This window comes from Seriola aureovittata, chromosome 5 (assembly GCF_021018895.1).
Source record: "Seriola aureovittata isolate HTS-2021-v1 ecotype China chromosome 5, ASM2101889v1, whole genome shotgun sequence".
NCBI classification, from domain to species: domain Eukaryota; kingdom Metazoa; phylum Chordata; class Actinopteri; order Carangiformes; family Carangidae; genus Seriola; species Seriola aureovittata.
In genome coordinates this window covers 7082133-7107900 of record NC_079368.1, presented here as the reverse complement: position 1 = coordinate 7107900, position 25768 = coordinate 7082133, and the positions used below count along the sequence as shown (strand labels likewise).

Below are 25768 nucleotides of genomic sequence, written 5' to 3'. Positions count from 1 at the left end.
CAATACTGCATTAATGACGGGCAACATTTTCATATCCCCATATTAAAGCAGGGCAAAGCCGTGGAAATCAGATTCCATCACTCCTCTGGTGGAAACTGCTCGCTTCTTAACTCCTCGTAAACCAACATGGTGTGAGGGGATGGGAAACAGCTGTCAAGTGCACTATACAGTATGATACAATTATGTTTGCTTTAACAGTAATGCGAACCAGCAATACATTTCAGCTGAAAATGTACAGCACCCCAGGGGGAACGCTGTGCCAATGAATCACAGCGCTGCATCTGCAGCTGAGAGCTGGCAGCATTGTCTCTGGCTCAGTATGCACAGGCAGCGTGTACAAGGTCATTGAGGGAGACTCACCACAACATCTACAGGAACCATCCGTCTCACTTATCACTGCATGTGGCATGGTGAATAATTATATTATGATAAATAGGGAGCTTCACCCATTCTAACAAATAGATAGTGTAGATACCACAAGTGAATCTATCTGAATAAAAGGAGCAGTGCAAAGTGTTTGCAGACATACAGAAGATAATAAATGCACGCGCACTCACACACACAAAGAAATCCAAGCAAAAACGAACAAGCCTCTTGGAGAAGCCTGTCATCTCCTCCATCACTATAACCCTTTACACAGCATCTGCTTGTAGAAAACTAGTAGAAAACTGCTACTTTTCATTGACTCCTGTAAATAAAATCTCATGCAAAAGCATATCTGAAGCACCAGCACATGGAGAAAAAAAAAAAAAAAAAAATGAAGGCAGCAGGTTATCAAAGGAGGCAGGAGGCGGGGATGTGGGTGAGGGTATGTGCGGAAGAGAAGAGAAAGGTATGTGAAATTCAAACAACGACAGCAAGTGAACTAACTCAAAGGAAATTTGCCGACAGCCTCGGTGTGTACAACTGGAGGGGTGGTGAGGGGCTAGAACTGTAGAGGAGCCTATACAGAGGTGAATGGGTTATGTGGGGGCATGAAAGGCACGTCTATTTTTGGCCTAGAACAGATGGGGAAACAGATGAGGGAACCACCAGGGGAATCAGTTATTATCAGTAATGCACCTAGACAACAATGCAACTTTCTCCCTGATGCTTTCTGGCGGGACGGCCCACCTCGCACAGCCTCCAGGTCTCTAGTTCCCATTCACACTATAAAACAGTCGGCCAAGAGGCAACAAGTAAAGTACATCAAATTATCCCTTTGTAAAGGTCACAAGGTCACGGTGGTTGTTGGCTAATGGCAGTATGTTTATGCTATCCTAGACAGGGTCAAACTCATGTCATCTTAATAAACCAAGAGAGACGGAGAGCTTCTTACACCAGTCAATACATAAATTAAATACACATGTTCCGACATATCTATCTGACGTATTTAGGCCTACACTGGCAGTTGTTCATAACTAAAATACCAAACACGAACCAAAAAATGTATTCATGTTTGTTTACATCCGAACTATCTAGTTATCCAAAAAGGATGAAATGCATCCAGGGGCACTGTAAACAATTTATAACCAAAACTATTCTCAACGCTCTCCTCCTCCATCCCTCCTCTTTTCCCTTCATCTCTCCCGGCCCCACTCCCGCCTCCCAGGTTGTTTCCCTGGGAACAAAAGCTACACTTCATCTTCAAACACTGGCAGCATGACAGGCTCAAATTAGGTGTCAATTACATCTATTTGAATGACTTGTTTGCTGGTAAACTTAAGCAGCAGGCAGACATTGGACTGAGACCCCCAGAAGTAATTTCATATTGAAAAATAAGCCCATAGCCCGCAAGTAAAATAATGTTGAATTGCTCAACATTTGAGTTCCCTCTTTAATTACCCTCTTTCACGCCTTTCCCAGCGTTTGGCTCTCTCTCGTTGTAAGTGTGTGCGTGCTGGACAGGTAATGTCATTTTAAATTGGGATGTCTTTTGATTCAGCTCTAACCAAAGCCCATTACTCACAATTCAAAAAGGAGATGTAAGAGAAAAAAAGCTTATTAATGAGAAACCCTTTACTAATAACAAGGGTCATGTTGCTGAAAAGTGCTGTCTCAGTTAGAATTGGTACATAAAAATGCTTAGGGCAGACTAAACTGAATATCTCAGCGATAATAATCTTACACGACATGCCTTTGTACAGAAAACATAAAAAGCGAAGCATAAAGGCAAAGGTGAGAAAGGACAAAGACACAGCTTAGACCTTCTTGTGTTAGACATGACCTTTTCTTACCAGCCAGTGTTGAACTCGACATGGGCATCAAAGAAGCCAACGACAGGAGCCGTGGCCGCGTTCCAGCCGTGTATTCTGGCTCGGATCAGGCCCTCCCGCTTGCTGTTCCTCACAATCTTTACCAGGCCTGGGTAGCGTTTGTTCACATACTGGTCCAAGTTGAATTTCAGCTCCACTGAAAGAGGGCAGATAAGAGAGAATCCTCTTTTAAATGACATCCAAATGACTGTGTGAGATCATTAACCAGGCAGCTGTAGTCAATGATAAAGTACTTCCAAGATAACCCAGCGCTAATGTTGAATGGTTTTGGCCTTGCAGTCTTTGTGTCAGGGCTGTAATGAGAATGACTGCTCATTTTGATGCTCTTTGATTATTGTTACACTTTTAGCTCAATAAGTGCACACTTCATATTAACCAATGTTGGATGCTTTAATTGCAAAATCTAATAAATGACTAATTATGAGTTACATTACTCATTACTTTCCTTTTGTTACTCAGCAAAGGGGCATAAAACAACAACAAAGCCTGCACACATCACATATTCAGTATTTAGCACTTGTAGGAGTGGAAAACAATACACTATATTTAAACAAGCAGTGAGCTTTTGGATTGGAGGAATTTAATAGCTAGCTTAACATTAGCCCCACTAGTCTCATCCTCATAATGAAGCTGCAGGGTTTTACACACCCTCCAACTCTGACCAAAACCTAAACCTGTATTCATCCATGTGGCTAGCTTTAGCAAGGCTGCTGAGTAGACACAATATGTCATTACATTTCTCCTCTTTTGGTACAGGCTAGTCATCTCTCCACACCTCAATCCCCTGTGACAAGCTCATTTAGTTTCAGACCAAACAACAACAGCTTATGTAAGTTGCTGTGCAGAATGAAGATCAGCACGTAACAACTAACTAGGGTACGGACATTATCCGAATGTAAGTAACCACAATATCAATTTTCTCACCTGGAGTTACAGGACCTTCAGATACAGAAAGAAAATCACATTTTCTACCATTCTTTGTACAGTAAAATTGTTTGTGCTATAACATCCATTTTTGGTCAATACAACAATCTTACTGCCAAAGTTTGCTACAAAACATGGTGAAGAATCAGTGTAGTGTGTTTCTGCCTGACAGTGTTGCTGCTTTCTCTTTTGTAAATACTGGCCCCGCTCAATGTTTAACCTGTGCTTGTGAGTATCGGCCCAGTCTGTTCCCTGAACTCTCAGAGACCAAACTGATATCAAGCAGCCAGCAAATTCACAGTATGACCCCCAACAAGCCCAAAGCTAAATTGTGAAGCAAAGAGGTGTTACACCTTTCTAAGTAACACGTTACCGCCAAACACTGATTGTAAGTGGCAACTTTACACACATGGCAGTTACACCAAATAGTGAGAGGAAAAATAATGAATGGAAGTTTTGTTCAGCAACTCATTGTTTCTCTTTAGAAAAAGCAAACCTTTCTGATGTGAAAAGTAAAACTGCATGAAATCAAACTATAAAGGAAGTAAGGCGGTATCTATGTGATTAGTCTAAATGTGACTATGTTCAAGGTTATAATGCAGGCTGCAGTACAGTATCACTGTCTGCATTCATGCATTCCTCTGTTCATGTCTTCATTCCAGCTGGATTGTAACATCTCTCCTCCTCCCCTCTCACAGATGACACTGGCTGTCATCAGTGGAAACAAAGTTTGCCAGATTTCAGCCAGTTGCACAAATTGCTGTCTGGGTTTTGTTGGAGGATAGACGGCTGTTTGAGCTTCTCCGCTGGGTTACTGCTGAGCACTCCACTTTCTGAGGGAGAGATTAATAAGGATGCTTGTGGCACATTGAGCCGCATCAACACCTCGCTTCTGACTTTGGCTCACAACATAAATCAGCCAGTCTAAACCCCCATCTGTGTAACTGAGGAGACGCGGTGAGTGGAGGGATTGTTAGGATTCTGACATTTTTCTTGCTGCTGCAGAGAAAGGGGGAGAATTTGGAAGAAGTTACCCTGGACATAAAAGGGGCGTTCGCTACTCACACCATATTAAAACAGCAATTGAATTATGCTTCTTTTATATTTAACATGAACAAATTGGCAGCACAGTGGTTAGCATGGTGAGAGGTAGGTAGTGGATTTGAATCTGCTGACCAGCTGGCTGCAGCATTTCTGTGTGGACTCTGCATGTTCTCCTCTTGTCCGTGTGTTTTTTCTCCCACTCTTCAAAGACACGCTGCCTGCAGATGCTGCTGTCTGTTTAATTGCACATAAGTGCAGTTTTTTTGAGGTACTTGTACTTTATCCATTACATCATCACTTTACAGGTTTGGATCTTATATTAAGAAACTCCTAAGCGTATGAAATACAATGCACTGTTAATCATTGCTCTCTCCCTCGTTGGGACCCGTCACATTTCAAATGTCTATTAGCAGAGAGATATCCCCTCTAAACTTCTCAGATGGTTTCACTTAAATGACTGTTCGAGGCCAGAGGAGGTTCAATTATCCAATATTTTATGGCTTTTCTTCTTCTCTCCTCCCCCCCTAATCATTTCATGGCCCTCAGATTTATCTTGTGACCCACTGGAGGGGGCCCTGCCCCCAGGGTTGGGGAATCACTGGAATGAAATACTGAACTGTATATAGAGAAGTTCAAACTAGCTCTGCCTGTCGCAACTGTAAAATGCCTCTTGTACACTAATGCATCAGTATTGAGATTTGTTTGATGTAATAATTCTGTGGAACAACTACTTTTATTTATGATGCTTTAAGTGTATTGTGCTGATAGTTCTCTACTTTTACTTAAGATGGATTGTGAATACAGGGTTTTGACTTACAGTTTTTACATGTTTTATTGGAACTTTGAGTTTAGTTACATTTACTGAACTAAAGGATCTGAGTACTTCTTCCACTGGGATGATTTTAGAGCATTTCATCTTTACAAACTGAGAAGATGTAGGATTACTTTTGTGCAAAGGAACGTTTGGTGTTGGGAGACCTCTTCCATCCACAAGTAGCTACAAATCATAAGAAAATTATGAATACAACTTAAACAAAAAGTTTGAACTGCAGAGTGTCTCATGAATGGCAGGTAACTCTCCATCCAGGGAGAGCTGAACTCATCAAAGTTACACCTTTCATCTCTTTGATATCCTCTGGTACGAAGCATTCCTGAGTGGTGGATAAAAATTAAAATGCTGTTAGCATTTAGTACCAATATCACGTAAAATAATTATTGAATAATGAGGTTAATTTTTACTGAATTCCCATTAGGATCAGTCACTGTTAGAAGCTGAATTGTGATTCGTTGAGAGACCAAAGACCTTTGCAGTTTGGTTCTGTTTACACCGTTGAAGGTTTCAGACCTGTGCAATGGGACTCCTTCATCATCAGTGTACCCTGCAGCGACAATATGATAAAAGCTATTAGAGTGTAATAATTACTGGGCTTTGCTGGGAAGGAGAAAAGTTATGGGCCTCCCTCTGATCCTAGCAAATAAAACGTTGGACCACATCCATGGGAGGAGAGTTATGGACCCAGGAATACATTTTAAAGGACTGGCAGTGCAACATAGCAGAGGATAAATAAGTATCCATCATACCATAAATCTAAAATTAATACACAGTAGACTTCGCAAAGAGCACCATGAATTCCTCTGGCAACATGTAAGATTATGAGTATGGCTGTGTTAAGGATAGATGGTTGAGAGGTATCGCACATGCTATAAATTATTCAAACTGTGCTCAAGCCTTAGAATTCACTCACATGTTGCAAAGCTTGAATTATGTCCTCCCACATAATGCCACCTATGTGTTCATTAACCAGCAGTATGCCTGTATCCAACATAACCCGCAGGATTTTGAGTTGAGATCAGCCTCACACACCTGCCAGTTGGGTTTTGTTGTGTTTTCACAGAAAAGAGTACCTCTGCTACACAAACCACAGGCTACATTCTTCTAGGGCTGGATTTATGGACTTGTCTCAGACACCAATACGAGAACAGGTCTGAAATTGATCGCTTTGATCGATCACAAGTAGACTAGAGAAGTTACTTAACGGGTAAACTGGCTCACCGCAAGTCATGTGATGTTCATTAAATATTCAAAGAAAACACACACAAAAAAAAAAACAACTGTCGCCCAAAGGAAAACGATACTCCTCATCCTGGGAAAAGAGCTTCTCAGGAACAACATCCAAATGCGCTGCTGCAGTGTAAAAGGTTTGGCACTAGACCTGTGTGTTGCAGAAAAAATCTGTGCAGCGGCATGTCAGCAATATGGAGGTTATCCACCTCTCACACATTTATTGGAAACAGCACATGGTAAACCGGTTCATGTTTTCTGACTCCTCCACCCTTAACCCCCTCTTAACAATGTTACATCCACTTAATTTAAAATTCTGCTTTCTCTGAATGACTGGCAGATCAATTATGAAAACAACCATCTGGGATACACACTAACTTGAATTCAATTCCCTTTCTCTGCTCTCTGTCTAGTCATGGCCCCTCTTCAGTGCTTTTAACATATCAATTCTAATGCGAGGTGATTATATTACCTACTCTATAGATGTAAATATACTGTACATTCTGCTTTCTGACTGCATGTGCGGACTGAGTGCTGTGTGTGAAGTTTTACAGGGGGATATGCGATTGTTTCAGAAACACATAAAATGTGTTTTACAACACAAAAGTGTCTTTAATTGTTTTTTGCGAGCGTCCCACTGTCTACCAAATTTCCTTCACCATTCTGCTGAGCACATCCTCTTTTCAGAAGCTTTAATCAGATTTAATGTATGCAATGTTTGAAGTGATTCAGCTGCAGTTGAAATTTATATTACAAGCTGTACTCAACTGGTCCTCAGTTTATATCCTGTTTTCATTATATGAATCATTAAGTTATCAATTTGGTGGTGGTATTTGCTGGAATTGAATCCTGTAGGGCTCATTAAGCCTTTCCTTGCTGCTAACATGGTGAACAACAATGAGTTGAAGTCATCTCACAGCAGAAGCTCATCAATGGGAATGTGAATTAAGTTCAGACTGCTGGAAGCAGTGCTGTGAATAAACCTCTCAGCCACCAATAAATGTCACCGGCTGTCCCAGCAAAGGAAATGTGTCGCAGCGACAAGGCAAACATGCTTCCTGTGCGTGATTCATTATGCCAGGAGTGAGTGCGGCTGTACCTACACTCATCTCTCTGAGCCTTGATTAAACGAGAGGGGACAGACAGTGCCATCCAGAAAAGGTCAAGCAGTCTAGCCTGCATGTTAATTGTCTAATGTCAGAGCAGAGAGCCTCCCAAGAAACAGCTCACACATCTGCACAAATTATCATCACTGTTGGTAAACACAGAGTAAGAGCTGCTGACGGATGTGTCGGTTCGCAGATCGTGACCTGAAATTGACCTTTCATTAAAAATGCACCAGGCAAGTGGACACTGAAAACATCAACACCTAGTCAACATGTAGCATGATGTCAGTGAACTGTACGCAGCACACCAATGTTAACTGCCAGTCTGTGACACACCAACAGCAGAGGTTACTAAAGAAGTGACAGAAACATGAGCTGTATCATGAGTTCAGGTTTAGAACGCATCTTCTGCATCCATTTCAGTTTGTCACATTTTTTTGGGTGGAAGCAACTTTATGCACATTAACAATTTTGATGAGTTTCTATGGCTGAAGTGTTACTCTGGTAAACTGGGTGGATCTCCAGGTTTTAATGAGTGGGAATGGGTTGCCAAGTTTGTTTTTTCACAGTCACATCATTTGTTGGTTACACACTGTCAAAAACTACATAAATATACTGAAAATGTCTTGCACTGTTATTTATTCATTGTTCAGTTGTGCTTTTTTTTTCTTACTTTTTTTTAAAAAACATTTAAACCTGCATTCATTTATTATTCATTCATTTATTCATTCATTTTTTTGGCAACTTGGAGGAAGCACAAACAAACTGTAAACACCACGTTGACTTGTCACCTTATAAAGTTGATATGATGAATGTTTTAGCAAAGAGTTGCCTGTTTACAGATCTGGCACTGACACTGAGCAAGATTAGCATTCATTTGGGTGTGTATCAGACAACATGGCAAATGTAAATGCCCTTTTAGATATGTTTGTTCTCCGCTAAACTCTGAGGGAAATATCTGAAATATCTTTGACTAAATGCTCCACTGTTTATAACAGTTGTAATGGTAGTATAGTATATAATAGTGTAGTGATTGCTGATATTTTCTGTGGAAGAAACCCTGATGAGAGCTATAAGAGTGAACCAAAACAGTAAAGTTGCCGGCCAGAAAACCATAACAGTGAGCTTATAGGAGCTAAAATATTCCACAGAGGTGAGGGGCACTGCAGAGTCAGATGGTAATTATGTGTGAGAAACACCTCTCACAGCACGCAAAGTCATTTATTAATTTCTTAATAAAAGATATTGATTATTGCAGCTTTAAAGTATTCAGAGTTGCCCCAAGTACTAAAACAGTTTCATTTGAGTTCCAGTAAGAGTTTTATACACCATCAGAGACTAGATGCTGTGTCAGAGTGTTGTATGCCCTCAACAACAACACTTTATGGGATGGGGAATAGGTATAATACAGTAAAAGTGTTTACTGTCAGAAAATAAGGTTGTTCTCGACAAAATCTATTTCGGGACAACCCGAGTAAGAGTCAAACTGAGTGGGGCAGACTGAAATAATGACATAATGAGAGAAGGGGTCGCCTTCCATTTTTGTCTGTTCACTGAATTTTAACAGCTCCCTGTTTAATGGTAGGCAGTTAGAGCCTCAGCAGGGAGCGTGTGCCAGTGGCGACTTCTTCTCGGCCTTCTTTCAGTATGTTATTTATGCACCCTTTTCCTCTGCCAGCCTGAGGGAGGCAGGCCCGTTACTCTGTGCCAAGTGAAGGAGGGCCAAGCGTCGTCTGGAATCTAGTTCACTGTCCCTCCCTCTCCAAACAGGAAAGCTTTTGGGATGCGGAGCTGAGCATCGTCAGCTGCTGTGGGCATCATGGTGTGGAGGCAACTGAAGCTTGTGCCCACATCGTCATGGAGACAGTAGTACGCAGCAGTTTAGAAGAAAAAAGATGAGACTTCTCCTCCCTCATTTGTCAAGCTATTTTAAAACCTGGTGTTCAAGAGTCCACCCTCGGGGGTTCTCAATCCCTTCAACTTTTCACAACTCACAAACACTCAGAGAAAACGGTGTCACACACACACAAACATACATTCACATACCAAAAATATGCAGAGAAACTATCATATAAACAGACTAGCGACCCTGGCAGGAGTCCAACAACATCACACTTACTCATCTGTGTAAGACGCCTGAGCTCGGGTTCCACCGGGGAAGACAAAACATGATAAATAGGGAGACTGTCTCAACTGAATAAGCAAACCTACAGCACTGGACAGTGATAAACTGCAGGTTCTACAGGTTTAGTGATTTAGAGTGGGAGAGGATACACTTGGAGGAGAGAAACAATTAAACATGATAGAAAAAGTAAATGATCAGAGAGATATTGGATCAAACCTCCACAGTGGCAAGAAAGATCTCAGTGACTAATGTCCAGACCAGGGATTAAAGACTGGTGGTATGAAGCACTTCTTAAAATAGTGAGCCTTATATATTTCCATCTTATCAATGAAGCTGTAAAAGGTCTTACCACTGTCACTGTTGTCGTCCACCAGGATGATCTCCTTGAGCAAGTGTGCTGGTGTGTGGTTGACCACGCTGTGGACAGATCGCAGGATCACCGACAGTGCTTCGTTCACGAAGATGAAGACGACAGAGATCTGAGGAAGGTCCTCTGGATAGGTCAACTGTTTACACCTGTCAAGACACATTTAAGATTATTAGCGCAAAACTACTACTGGACTTTGTTTTTAGCATATCATTCAATGAGGAAAACACAGAATAGCTTCCTCTGTACGTGTTTCTTTTGAGCACCTGACACAGTTGACTGGATGTATGTAATAGTTTGCTATTTCTTGATATTGAGCGTTAGATAACAAGATTCATGTGTGTCTGTTAAAAATAAGGTTACAGTCAGGAGACAACTGGCTTAGCTTAGCATAAAGACTTGAAAAAGCTAGCCTCAAAATGTTCACCTAGAGAGATTTAATGGATGGATGTGTTGAGTCAGCTTCACAGTTTCCTTCCACTGCCTGGAGTTTAAGATGCTTTTTTTCCTATTAAATACAAAGTGAAACATTCAGTGTCACATTCCCAGTGCATTCCCATGGTGCATACAGCCTTTTATTTCTCTCCAAAAACAAAGATATGTATCCAGAATCTTTTTCCTCAGTACACCAAGCCAGCAAGGCAAAAATAGAATTCTTCTAAGATTTCGTTTGAAGGCCCAGTTTCATTTGATGGTAAAGCTGCAGCTCCCAGACCTGGATGTTCTGTACCATACTGTGACTACAGCTGCTGTACCGCTGCAATACTGGGACTATATGTTGAGCAAAAATCACAGAGTTAGGAGAAGAATGTATGTATTTTTACTGGGGGTTTGAAAGGCTCGTGACCAAGAAACCTTTGGTAGCACCCACTTATGTTCTTATTAAAGTCAGTGGTGACTCACTGACTTTTTCAATATTCAAAACGGGAGTGCGGCACTTTTACATTTAAATGAACATCTGTTATATTCAAACCCGTGCCAAACGAGTTCACACAACCCTGATTAATTCTATCAGCACCAGGTAAATCTCTCTGTATGTCTCAGTATACTGGAGTTTTAAATCTGGTGTCTGTGACAACGTTCCTGTGTTGGTAGAGTTGCATTTTATGTCAACCAGTAATGACTGGTTTGCAATAGCTGAAAAAGGAACCAACCATAGCAACAGAGATGGAGTAGCCTACAGCAACAAGGAGTATGGTAGAGCAAAATAAATACGCTGCATATAAAAGTTATTTTTAGCACAAAAAACAATGTTATAGGTCTAAATTGAGCTACATGTGTCTGAGGAATGTTTATGGCTTTCTTTTTTTTTTTTACATCCAATGCGGTATTCCAACTGTGATCATGCTTCCGGAGTATCCAAGTCTTGTGTTTGCACATGTAAACATTTAGAAACCTAGAGAAGTTGTTATCCTGGTTTTCAAAACCTGAATATGTTAGCTGGACTCCTCCAGAATCCTGGAATCTGTGGCATGTAAACATTGCTCTGGCTGGATGAAGTCAAACACATGCCTCCACTGAAAGAGAAACTCGATCATTCATATCCCTGTTCACATCATTCTCACATTATCCTGGTTTCTTTATGTTCCATGTAAACATGAGCCCAGTAATGATCAAAACCAGGGCACACCAGGATGTGTTCAATGTCCTCTTCCTGCTCAGGCTCCATCTCCTCCTTCATAACCTGGGCACTCTCTCACCACCAAGTCTCTGCCTCCATCTCTTGCTCTCATACATGGACTCCATGGTAACATCTGTGAATGAAATCCTCTTCGTGTCGCCACTTACACTGACCCAATTAATACAACAAACTGCAGACCTCACCATTCCAATGAACATTCACTTAGTGTGTCACTCACACACAGTCTCTATCTTGTCACTCTCTGCTGCTGTTAATCTTTGCTTTCAAGTCTGTCAAACGTCCCTGTCATTTCCTGTAAAATACAGTATTTTTCCGTTGACACAGCGAGGCTTTGAAGTCAGAAATAACAGTGTTGACTGGACAGAAGCACTTAGCTGATTCCTATGGCACCCTGTGAGCACGCGCAGACACGCACCAAGCATCTTGTGAATCTTTCCACGCCGCTCCAATTAGGATCTGAGCGCAACAGCTGACAAACACATTTCACTCTCTTTTGCCTTTGTTGCCCCATGTTTTCACATATCTTATTCAGCAGTACTGAGTCATTATGTGGAGATAATGAGGTGGCTAGTATAACTGTTGTGGTTTAATTATTTACAAGAGATTTTTGGCTGGGATGAAACACTTGTACTGCTGTACTGTATTAGAATATCAAATTGACATAAATCAACTATAGTGTAAACAAATCTACGAGTTCCATTTAGCTTCAGTAAATCCAGTTAAGCTCTCGAGGTCTTTCATCAAGGCAGAGTGGAGTTAAAGACATCGAAGTGACATATTGCATTTGCCAGGTGAAATACCATTCACGCTAGAGCTATTAATGAGACAATATATTGATTTGTCAGAATGTATCAGTCTCACATGCTATCACAGATTATTAGATGTGACAGAGGCAACAAGTAAAGCTGAAAATCTGCACTTGGCAAGGATGTTATTTAAAAATGAATGTCTCATCATCCTGAATCACAAATTAAGGAAGCTACAGAAAAGAGCATCCTTAGTCTCAATAAGACACAGCAAACCTCTCCTAAATGTCCAGATGAAATTGTGGCAGTGCATACAGTCACTGCCTACAGGGAGGAGTTGCCAAATGTACAATCTGATATTATACTGTATTATTTGGTATACTAAAGCACAGAAAATGTATACTGAAGCTTTACATAAATGTAAAAGTGGTCCAGACACTGCTGATTTTCTTAATCACAATCTTTTTAGATTTAAATATTGATAGTGTTGGTATCAAAGTCAAAATTGTGGTGCTGCAACGCTACCTTGAACATGTTTTGTTCAAAGACAGCACGTTAACTGCTCTTCCACCCTTGCTGTGAGCCATCTGAACTCTGCTGGTGCTCAGTGCTCTGATACCCCGGTGAACTGGGGTATCAGCTTGAGTCAGCAGCATCCACGGGGTCAGGCCGCAGGAGGACGGCCACACAGCAGATGGATCCCAGCGTGGCTTTAAAGTTGCATCCTCTTCTCTCCACCCAGTGAAGCCCTTCCTTTACTCCACAGCTACTGGTTTGTGTTTGTCGTTGTGTGTGTGTGTGTGTGTGTCTGTGTGTGTGCGTGTGTGTGTCTGTGTGTGTGTGTGTGTGGTGGGCATGTGTTAGCAGGTTCTCACCTTTCAACAATGACAACTGGCAAGAGAGGGACTAGCAATTATGTAGGACGACACAACAGATGGCATCTGATTTACTTGTAAAATTATATAATAAATACTTTGCAGATCACGATGACAATGTGAGTACAAGGGATTTCTACTCTGCTCTCTGGGCTTTACCTTACATATTTTACTTTGCACATTTAACTCGAGCACCTGTCACATCAACTGTCACTGTAAATGAATCCCTTGCAATTTGAGCTGATTGCTTTTAATTAATTTTCTAGGAATTTAAACAGATTCTACCAATCAGTGCATACTGTTGCAATCAACCTAAAAGGCTCAGTTAAATGTCTGAACTTTAAATGCAAAAAGGATGTGTGCTTTCACTGGCGTCTCACATTACTGTCATATTTCATACATAATTGAAAAGTAATTGAACAGGTGGAAGACTTTGGAGAAATAGCTAAATATCAGTTTAGTTTCAGAGAGACATTGAGAATCTCATATGAAGTTCTTAGACCTGTGACGATGATAAAAATGTTAAGAAATACTAGAACTATGGAGGAAGGCTGACCTGTTAAGCTAACATTGCAAATGTAAATATCTGTTTTTTCTGACTTATGTTTAAAATTGCTATTTACACAGGCCTCTATTTGTTGTCTACATAGTTCTAAAAAAAAAAAAAAAAAATTGTACCAAGCTTTAAAATTGTCAAAGAAGACAACTTCTAAGCAGAGGTGTAGTGCTATTACACACACAAACACAATTTTTAAATGTTTTTTATGTTTATGAATAGTTTCATCATGTTGGGAATATTACACAGCAGTCTGACAAACATCGTGCTAAGTAGTGTTAGAGGATACCATGGATGTAGTAGGTTGTATTAGTGTGGCATTAAGCAACAGAGGCGAATGAACACAAGTAGTCTATGTTTTTAATGATTAATTGACTTGTGCTGAGCAAATGAAGCCACATTGGAAACATCCATTCTGAGGAAAAGCCGCAGTGCAGGCTGAGGTCAAGCTAAGCTAATAGGCTCGGCTGAAAAACGTGGATGTTTAGGGATGTTGTTAACTAGACAACATTCAGTTTGGCTGTGTCTGAAACTACTCTCCCTTTTAGATACAGCCTTGACGTTGTGCTATCACTTGATGAACATCTGTTCAATATTTAATCTCCTTCTAGCTCTATATTTGGTCACCACCAAGTCTGTAGGAAAATATCTGGCTCTTTAGCTGTTAAATACTCCACAGTGTTCATGTTTTACAAAAGGTTTAACCTGAGCCATGCCATACAACAACAGCAATCATATCACATCCAAACACTGTTAGCAGTACACAACTGATACAGCTGTAAAAATGTCTTTTTAATGCACTGGTATGGGGTTGGTACTCATTATCGGCTCATACACGATAAGTTCAGGTATTGGAATCGGTATCAGTCAGGGAAAAATGGTATCGGAATCTCTAGTACTGTAAGTATTATTATAAAGAGAAGGTCTAGACCTGCTCTATTTGGAAAGTGCCTTGAGATAACGTATGTTGTGAATCGGCGCTATACAAATTGACTTGACCTGACTTGACTGTAACTAAATATTAGCAACTACCCGTGCATAGGAATGACATTCTGCTGCCTATAGTCTCACTGGCCATGTAGACTAGTGCTTGATGCTCTAGACTGGGAGAGCTTAATGTCATGCACTGTTATCAATCACTTCCATTACCACAGCCCACGTGCATTTGACAGCAGGGGTAACAAAAAGAAAACTAAACCACGGAGAGAGTTTATGATAGAGCACACTGCGTACGTCTATCTATACTTTAAGCCCTGCTCTTGCACTCTATTCTTAAAAGTAAATGCACAAGTGCTTTGATTGATAACCCCTCTGTATCATTTCAGTCATTCCTGGTGCATTTATGCTCTCCCTCAGCAACTCCTTTGTTCCCTCTCACAGCTTTCTCTATTGCCTCTCTCAATCAGCCTTGCCAGGTCTATAAATACAATGACAAATCTGGCAGTGAGTTTGAGGGGGGATTTTTTGCACTGTCGCGCTCTTTTGCAGAGACACAGCCATGACATGGCAACTGTGCAAAACAAAGTAATGTATATTTCACTCTTGTTCAGTTATACAGCTAGTGGAGACGCTGCGTTTAATGAATATCACCTGAGTAATATCTTGAAAATGTCAAAGGGGGCAAGGCAGCTTCATCGCTTCTAGCTGAGATGTGGTGTGAGGCTGGATTTCAGTGTCGAAATCATAAAGTGAAATTGTAGTTCCATTGCCCTAGTTACTGGATCCAATTCAGGGCATCGCTCAACCTTAAATTTGTACCTGTCTGCAGTAGTGGGGAAGCCTTGTAAAGCCGTAACAGGATGAGCGATCGACTCATCTGTTTGTAATGGGACTGAGCTCACTGGCCAGCGCTCATAATTTGACCCGGAACAAGCTTTGACAGAAACAGAGCGCCAGATTAAGATGTATTTCTACAACACCTCCCTCTTTCTCCTCCTCCAGCAGTCTGCAGTCCAAGCCGCTCCCTCTGGCTTTTTTTTCCCCGCTGGCCACTCCTATTCGCTGTGAAATTTCACATTAACCTCCCGTAACCCGCGCCGCGCAGGCAACACCAAAGCAACTTTCCAATCCACAAGCACTCCTCTCAGAAAGATAATCGTTTGCCTTGTCATTTCTCCGACACCCCCCCCCCCCCCCCCCAATCCAGGAGATAAACTCTGGCACTGGAAAGAGCAACAATTTGCAGCAGGAGCTCCTGCACCGCAGAGACCTTACGATCCCATTCTGCAGTATCAGACGCTTAAGGGATGAGGTAAGCCTGTTTCTTCAACCTCCCTTTCTGGTTATCACCCCCCCACAGGCAGACAAACACAAGACGACGGGTCCTTGGGGAAGCAGAGCATTCAATATAGTTTTGGGTTTAACAACTATTTTGACAAAATATAAATCAAATCCTCTGCAAAGTGACAATAGAGATTGAGGTGAGATTAGAAATAACTGAATAAGAGTCCTCTGCAGGAGGGGAGCTGGAGGGTGAAAAGCAGGTTTGATGCTTTGAATTGGATTTTCTTTTCATTTATGAGTGACACAAGTTACATTTAAAACCGTTTTGTTTGTGTCATGGACATTGTGATTTCAGCATCTTGTTTGCCTTTGTTGTTTTTCTCTCTCCACAGCACAATGAACTGTTATCGTACCTAAACCTCCCAAGGACAGTGAGGGCAGGCTCAGAGTCACTGTATTGTAAGGCCTGCTTAAGTCCCTTGGTATCTCAGTTAAGAATATCACTTGCAGAAGTGAAGGGCAGAGGAAAGAAATACAGACCAGCTGGCAGTGAATGGGGATTACAGATTTTTGTGTGGGAGCCAATTGTGGCTATAATTATTATGAGTTGGTTTTGCTGCAGACAGGCAGGTCTGAAAGGGGGAGACTTGTGAATGTGCAGATCATTCAGTCATGGCAATGGACTTACGCTTCCCTATAGTCATCAGAGTCCTCTCTGCTCAATGACTCCTGTTCAATTAAAAGCCCATTGGACAGAAAGTGTCTGGTTTTTGCATTTAACCTCACTTCAGCAGTGCTGCAGTCACCTTTCGCCCACAGGACATAATTACAGAATCAGAAATATGTGATCGTCTTTCATATTGTATGAGGCTGGGAACTGCAGCTGACTGCAGCAGGTAGATGTGCGCAAGAACATTTTCATATCCTCAACCTCTCTGACTTTTTTCTGTGAGGTATGAGTGTCCCAATCAGATTTACCAAACTCTTTTAACTGGCGTGTTTCAGTCAGATGAATGCACCTGTTCATGAGGAGAAGCACATTTATGGGATTTCATCATTAGCATAACAACACCCCATAAATTTAGGCTACTCTGTTTACGAACAAATTACATTCACAAAAATATTATAAGAGTAAAAAAAAAAAAAGGGGGGGGGGGGCAGAGAACATTATATCCTAAAGAATGGGATGCTGCACTATCAGGTGCAACAAAATAATAATACAAAGACTTGCAGAAAAATCCTAAGGCAGTTGATGGAGTGAGAGAGATTTGCTATCTACAGAAATGTAGACGTTTCTGTGATAAAATATGCCAATAAAAACAGATGGTGGTGGTGATGATATATTGAATATTATTTTGTAATTAGTTTGTCTTTATGTCTGTCTATATTTCATTTCAGTTCATTTTGATACCATATTTAAACAATTCAAACCAAGGTATTATAATTCTTAAGTCATATGAGTGTTTGCTCCCCTGTAGAGACAGTCACACGTCTGTCCATGAATTGTACGACAGGTCTGGACACTCGAGAATTTTGTTCCTCCTAAGAGAAAACTTTACGTACCGAAAAAAATTGGTGGATGCCACAAGGTTTCACTTAAGAACAAATCTGTGTAAGTGATGCTTCTGGCATGGTGCTTTCAGTTCATTTGGTCCTGACTGAAGAAAAAAAGAATACATAGTTATCTTTAAGTTCTGGTCAGGTTCGGCTTTTTACAGACAATCCATGAGCTGTAATCAGCTGATCACCCAAACTAATACGTTTTAGTTTTAGAAATGCATCACTTGTGCTACGTTTACACCTGTTGTCCATACTACTGCGGAGTTTTGAGCCCTGCACCACTTGGAAGCTGAAACATCTTTTCAGCTGTGCTTGGTCCGGTTGCTTAGTCAACGCAAGAGTATGACAGACAGCTTTCAGAGAAGCCCACTGGGCGAACACAGCGGAGTTTGTGTAAACCAAACCAAACAGGTGAGCTGTGAAAGCACCCTAGAAGTCCTGACTAGTGCCACAGCAGTGCTGGCAGTTACAGTATTGTGCTGGCTGTAAACATATCCATTTTCTGTCTTTGAACAATCCTTTCACTTCCTAAGAGCAGTGCTTTGATGTCCTCCTGTTCTTAAAAGTGTTGCTTCAATGGCGTAAACAGAAGCAAGCAAACAAAACTACACTCTTTGCATTGTATTTATTTCCAGAGCTTCACAACAAATGTACCAAGTCTTTATCATACGGTGTACCTACTAGGTATCTGTCGGAGATTCATGCTTTACCTTGTTTGACATGTTTTGTTTGCATTTGGAGATGTGTGCTTGTTTATATGAGCACGAAACATGTATTTATCAGAATTTGACAAATAATACCCAGAGACACCGGGCCTTTAAGACCAGAAAGAACCACCTCAGTAAAACGCCAACACTCACTTCCCTTTTGTCTTGCATCACATTTTTTGTTGAATGTGTCGATTGAAAAAAAGGAGTTTCCTGAAACCCTTCCATTCCAGAGGCACTCTCAGCCTATTTCATTAATTAGCATGCTCCTTTTTAGCTGCCCTCCTCCTCCCCGTTCCACTCTTGTCTAATTTTTCTGGGCGTGAAAAAGAGCTCGGAACAAAGCAGATTGGATGAAATGAATTGTTATCCCCGCTAAAGCCCTCAGAAACCTCTCTTGGCCGTTGACAGAAGAGAGGAGGAAGGATTAAGTGGAGTTAGACAATAAGACAGATGAAGAAGATGAAAAGTATCAAGCAAGTATCAAGGAAGTAAAGAGGGAGACTCTCGAGGGACCATCACAACCTGCGAGGCGAGAGTCATGTGACAGACACAGAAAGCGAAGCAGAGTGTGTGCCACTTTTTGGTAGCCTTGTCTAGTCGTGTTTTAAGAATGTTGTAAGTGGTGAAACCCATAACACAGCTGTCCTTGAAAAAACAGTAAAACGCTCCACAGCAAAGGGAAAAACACTGTAAGGCTTCTCAATGAACCTGCCATGTGTCTTTCTCCTTTCACCTCTATTTGAATGCAGCAGTACCTTCCCAGTGAGAATAAATGTAATCAATTAATGAACTAATAATGACTCGTAGCAGGCCAACCTACCTCATTTCACATGTGTGACCTTAGTTACTGTTAATACATTTTGCATTATTTTAATTACTTAAGTTTCCCTACTGACTTATGTTGCTTATTAAACTACACACTACAGTGCGGTAAGTTAAACATTTCAGTAAGACTAATTAAACTATCATTTTGACTTTTGCGGAACTGAGTTGTATTACAGAATACAATAATTAACTATTATTTCTATTTATATGTGTAACATATAAGTTGCTTAGTCATGTCCCCTTGTCTAAGAGTAATTTTGTTTCCTGCCATTGTTTCACAGGTGAAACAGTTGTGAGTCTAAGTTGGTGAAGTTGGACAGTAACGTGTGAAACAGTAGAGTGGAGTCTGCTGTGGCCCCTGACAGAGAGAGGTTGGGTGTGTACTGTTTTGCCATGTTGGTGTTGATTAAAGAAGACTATTCAAAGAGAAACTGTTGATTGTACCAAAAATCAGGGTAACACAGAAAAAAATAATCATCATTTTTGAAAATCACATTTCAGGATCCTTCAATATTAAACACTTTACAGCTACAGTCCCAGAATCGTCTCTGTTCTGAGTGACCAGAGACATATTAGATAATGAAGAGGGCAGCTCAATGTGATTGTAGTAAAAAGACAACAATCAAATTAATTCCTGAAATATATCCCTGTAGCATTTAAAGCATTTAACATTTCATATATGCTAGCAGATTAGCTTGCCAGCAGTGGTGCTAACATGCTATCCTTACTGGTCACATGACTCACTACCTGCAGGAGGCACAGAGGCGTATCAATATCTGAGAAGTGGAGGGAATGTTGACAACTTTGCATATCTCACATGGATGCACATTTCATCAGGAATGCTCGCTCACAAAAGCTGCTCTACTGAACACCAGTGTGGTCACAAACAATTTCTCCAAAGTCACCAGACAGTGAAAATGCTGATGTTAACAACATTACGCCGCTCATTGTAAAATGAATGACAGAACATGACAGAAATGTTTTTGGCATAAAATAAACGAATTCGCAGTGCTACAGTGCATTGCTCTCTGACTCGAGTCCATTGGGGTTTCAGCAAGTTTACTACTTGCCATGTGCCACTGGGGAACTGAGAGCAGCCAGTGCAAAATGAGTGTCATAAAGAACTAGGTGTACAGGAATGTCCCCCGCTGGCAGACATTACATTTACAAGGGTGACATTTGCATTTTCAAGTTCAATATGGAAACCAGCATGAGGTAGTTTTTGATCCATGTGACATTCCATACATCCCATCACCTTCCTACTTGACAACATACAGCACCTTAAATTAAAATTTAATTAAAGTGGAAAGCACATTTGGTTACTATGTTGCATCAGTTTTAAAAGGTCCATCCACCAACCTGTTCCTGACATCTGCAGAACAAGTCTCACTAAGTGCATACTGACAGCTCTTTTAGGATTACAACCACAACCACACCACTACTGCATTTAGAAATAAATATTTCCCCTTAAGGGAATTAAGTCCAAGAGTTGGTGAGCTGTGGGAATGAATCTGTGCAGACTTCATTAATTAGCAAAAGTATTTAAAAAGCATGACTGTGCAGTGAACTTTTGACCTGATCTGAGTTTGTAGGAAGTTCTTGTAAATTCCGTTAATCCTCAACGCCACGATATAACAGCACATCTGATCATTTCTGACACAGCTTTTATGGAAACTATGCTTCTAGTTTTCCCACAGAAAATGTTCTGGAGATTCACTAAAATACCAACAGATAGAAGAATGCAAGTGTCCTGCTGTACATTGTGTGCTTTCATGAAAATAGAACCAATCAACTGCTGCAGGGATTAAACTGGTTCTCTAACATTATAAAACCCTGCCAGGGGGAAAGAAAGAGGTGTAGAGCTGTAGGTGGAAGGAGAATGTACATGACAAAAAATAAGAAGAAACAGGAGGTGGACATACTTTTTAGGCCTGTAGTCAGGGATGCTCCTGTCCAGGGAGATGCGGTCACTGAGTTGAGCGTTGTAGCCATACTCCTCATACTTCCCCTCAGCATCACGACTGTCCTCTCCAAGAGTGGCAGCAGCTCCCCCCTGGCCAAGGCCTCCGGGTCCCTCCACCAGCCCCATGGGCTTCGCCAAACCTGCCAAGAAAATGACAGAACAGAAAGACAATCATACGGATGTACATGGCCATGTCTAGAGGCAGACACACTCGCACAGGGAACAGGTAGAGACAGGTGAGAAGAGAGGCCATGCAGAGGGGCAGCTGATTGACATTCTGTAGCAGTGTGAGGAGACTGGTGTATGGCAGCTCAGACACCCAGCGGGGCTCATCCATAGGGCATCATTACACTGTCTGTCAATGAAAAAGCTGCAAAACACCCACATGGACACAGACGTCACACAGATAAGCGGAGCAGAGCAGAAGCAAGAAGACACAGTGGTACAAGAGCCAACAACAGAGACCAGAGAGATAGTGCACAGCTGTAATTCACATCCAGAATAGCAGGCCTGAAACAGTCAGTTGGTAATCAGGCTTGAAAGAAAAACACTCTAAAATCCACAGTGAGAGGGATTATGATTATACCTGATTTTTTGATGCATTTTGTTTGGGATATCTACACTTTGCGGATGACAAAAATAAGTCCTGGATTGTCATTTCAATAATGCACAATAGCGTGAAGTCCTCAAATCAGATGACTGTGTTAAAAGGTAGATTGCAATCATTTTAGGCAGTGTATTGGGAGTGACACTCGGGCAGTAAGTCTTTCATTGTCAAAATCCTCTTGATTTATTGTGAACACTTTTTTTCAGCTGAATAAACAGAATGAAAAAAACAACATTCTGCTTCAGTCTGCATCCACTTACCAGGTTTCAGCTGCATTAGTCTTTAATGATCAAACAAGTTTATCTTTCTAAGATATGCCACTTATCTTACAGTAACGGTGCATTCACAACTATAGTATTGCTAATTGGCAAGCTAATTTTAGGGAGTTATAAAGTAGGGTGAAGTGAAGGAAGTACAGTAAGGTGCTGCAGTGCCCCCACCATGAGGTGCCTAACGTTTTGTATATTATATTATATAATTGCAAGTTTGTTTTCTGTCAAATTACACGCCATCTCTCCACCCTGGTCTGTCACCTGCAATATCTGTTTTTAATTATTGCTAGCTGCATGAGTTTTCTAGATGGTTTACTGTAATATTCTTTGTAGTATTTTTGTTTCTCTGTTTCAAAATACTAATGTTCAAACACAGTTTCAGCCAACAGTGGCACTATATATATAGTCAATAGTAAATACTGTATACACCTGATCCCTATGAATTTCCATAGGATTTTTTCAACCCACATATTGGGAATTGGGGTAATAATACAAAGTTTTATTTTCTCAAAATATAATAATAGGCAAATCAATAATTTGTAAAGGGGGAAAGCAACAAGATTTTACCTGCAAAATCACTGAAAGTATTTATGTCACAAATTACTTGAAAAAAAACAAAAAACGAACCACCTATGCATATAAGGGTACATTTATTTCTGTATTATCCAGAGACAGAATGATAAACTCATGTAGATTTGATTTGAAACGTGATTTCAATTGAATCAGTTCTGGCAAAAATGCTTACAAAGCACCACTGCTGTGTAGTTTAAGTTAATTTGGTTTAGTGGATTTAAGACTCACTAATGTTTACAGAAACCTTTAGTCCAACAAAGAGCCACCAGATGTTACACTGAGCCCCTAATGACTCTGAATGTCTAATTATAGAAGCATTATAGAAGCAGTGTAGTACCACCATGACCATGAAGAGGGTGTTCAAACTGTGCTTGTTACATGCAGGTCGTTTTATCCCACAAAGAATCCATGAAGAGCAGCCAGAATGCCTGTCTGTGTGCTTAGTGCTTAATGAGAGCTGGTCCTTGGTCAGCCCCATCATGTTAGGGTTCTTTGGTCTAACATAACTAAATTCAGCACAGGATTTAATGTGTCGGACTTCAAATACCCCTCTGCTCTCATTAAAATGACTTGTGACTTTGATTTAACAGGCCATCAGTTTGGTACCGTGACAGAGACACTTTCAAAAAGGGGAAGGAGAAAAATGGGTGCAAAGTCAAAAATGAAAAGGTCTGAAATAAAATTTTTTAAAAAACCCTGTTCACTGATTCAGACTTCTAAGCGACTATGCAAAAATATTGTGGTGGGAAAGGGGGCGAAAAGAAGAAAAAAAGACTTTCCCTCTGTTTTTTAATGTTTAGTTTCACCTCTCCCTTGACTTGGGAAAAAATTAAATACCATCCTCCCTAATTTCTCATATCAACCCTGATTTCAATGTTAATGAAAGATTCATTTCAAATAGCCCAAATCACACATTGAGAGTGGAATTTGTAATTTCCAAAATGATGCTAAACATTAATGGTGTGCTTTGTTTACTGAGCTTTCCAGCTCTAAATGAAATAGTTACTTTATAACCACTGTTAATAAATAAACAATGGGACACAAGTGGCAGCACTGTGGCTGCTGAGGGCCTTCAGCCCCATAATGTTTTCAACTTAAAACCGAGTTGTGCTGAAAAAGCTTTATATTACAGGTGAACTCTATATGAAACTGTAGTTGTGCTGTGGTGATACAGAGTATAGAGAAGGCTGTACTCTACTGCTGGCTAAAGAAAAGTGAGAAATAATGTTCAATCTCTACTAATTATAAAGATCCATATAACTGTTGTCCACTGTAGGTGGTAAAACAAACCTTCATAATCAATGGTGGACACAAAAGGTGTTTCTGACGTTACTATTTTGACATTTTTGATAACTGTTCAGTAACCGGGGCATAGAAAAATCGAAGATACTATATTCAGCAAGTAGAATAAATACATGACCCTGCTGCTGCTTCTCTGACCACCCCCACCCGAATGACTCTAGTACAGTCTCTCAAAGTCTAAGTTGTCAGCTTCCTTTGTATAAGTCCCTGCCAGCCTTGAGCCTAGTTTGACTATTTAAACTTCCATGAAACTGCAGGATAATGTCAGATGATTGTTATTCGAGCCAAGCTTTCAGTGTGGCCTCCACAGAAAAATCGAGCTGCGTCTGTTCACCATATCAACAGATGGACACACAGACAGTAAGTAAACAGCGCATACAAATGAAGAGCTCAGCTCTCAGCTTCACCCCTCCAGGAACTGCGGCGTAATCACCATATTTGGATGGCCTCAAATCCTCGGGTGCTACTGAAGATTTGTAATTGGAGCTGAATGGTTTCAAACTGGCTTCTCCCACGAGAGGGATTTAGCATGCCCTGCACCAGCCAGTGTGGTGGCATTTTGACAAGTATGGGTGGGGTTCACGTCATGGACTAGCCATCTGGCATAGTGGCGCGTGTCACACAATAACACAGATACCCTCCAGAGCTGGAGACTCGGGTCTGGAGGGCCTCTCTGTCTCTCCATGATTCTTGGAAGCAGGATTATGCCTGCCAGCTTTGTTTTCTGGTTACTGTGTTATTTTCCCATTTCCCACCGCCTTGCACTTCCTCTGTCTGATTGAAGGAAATTCCATTATGGGATGAGTAGCAATGGATACTCCCAGAAAAAGGCCTGAAAATCTGATCCACAGCTGTCTGTCAACCTAAGTTCAAAGATTCTAGAAAAGCAATTTCATGTTGAATAGTCTGTATTTCTGAAATTAAAACAGTGCTGCAGCAAACTGATGCTGTTTATAGCCGTTAACTGTAAAGATCTTTTGCTGATTTTATGCAGCTGCTGATAAAAAAACCTGTTGATAATGCCTGGCTGGCAATTTGAGGTAGTTAAATTGCTCTGTCTAGGTCGCATTCATCTTTAATGTTTTCTCCATTTCATCTCCACTTGTGAAATTTGTTTGAAAGAAAGCCGAAAGTCATACAAACAAAAAATTTAATATGCATTAATATATCAATAGCAGGACCCAAATGCTCCAACATTTTTCATCCAAGAAAGGTGCATACAAGCAAAAATAGAGGCTCTTAATACATTTCTTTAAAAGAAGAATTGGGCCATGTAGATCTGTGGGTAGAGAACTGCACAAACTCTAGAAGGATAAAGAGCACTATTCCAATGTCGAATGCACAAGTTAAAAATGTATGTACACATGACCGCGTGAAGCACTTTGTATAGAAGCATCCAGCAAGCTGGCTGTTATGTTCTGGTCAAAAAAAGATGACTATACAACACTAAAAGCCCACACCGCTTGCTGTAGTGCTGCAACCAAAACAAATGCAAAGACACAATTAATGTTGGTTTATAGACTAAAACAAATATCATCTGTCGTATTTCTACGTGCTTCCTGTGAAGTATCCCTCCGTTCACGGTTTCCAATGTGGGTTAACACAAAAAACACAAACAGCATAGCAACACTTTCATCATCATCTCACTACAAAGCAATTACAACCCAACATCTGCTTCCTCCACTCAGGCTTCATTCCCATCCAAAACCTCAGCTGGATGTGGATCCTTGCAACGCAAGGTGCCAATTTAAATTTCATTGTGTCCGAGTATACATCTGTCTCTGTGCTCGCTCCTCACAATCTATTTGTCCAAATCCATCTGACATGACAAATTAAACCCATAACAGCTCTAAATTATACAGCAGGCCACAGAATGTGCCTGATTTGGCCTTTATAAGACAGAGCCTCAAATTCAAAGATGACCCCCTTTTTTAATGAATGATTTAAGAGCAAGAGTGGATTTATGCGTGTCCAAAGTGATGCAGCGGAGTACTAAATATTGATGGTGAGGGAAGGGTTGGGGGATTCAGA

The 25768-nt window shown here is 40.8% G+C and overlaps 1 protein-coding gene across 2 annotated transcripts in view; it reads right to left on the bottom strand.

The window, feature by feature from the left end:
- galnt9 (polypeptide N-acetylgalactosaminyltransferase 9) overlaps positions 1 to 25768 on the bottom strand; it is a 98604-nt gene that overhangs the window by 52068 nt on the left and 20768 nt on the right. For both annotated transcript variants that reach the window (XM_056377023.1, XM_056377022.1), the window contains 3 exons: positions 20943 to 21123; positions 9866 to 10032; positions 2217 to 2391 (listed from right to left, as the gene is read on the bottom strand). In XM_056377023.1, coding sequence (XP_056232998.1) covers positions 2217 to 2391; positions 9866 to 10032; positions 20943 to 21109 — 509 coding nt within the window. In that variant the 5' untranslated portion in view covers positions 21110 to 21123. The remainder of the gene's footprint in view (positions 1 to 2216; positions 2392 to 9865; positions 10033 to 20942; positions 21124 to 25768) is intronic.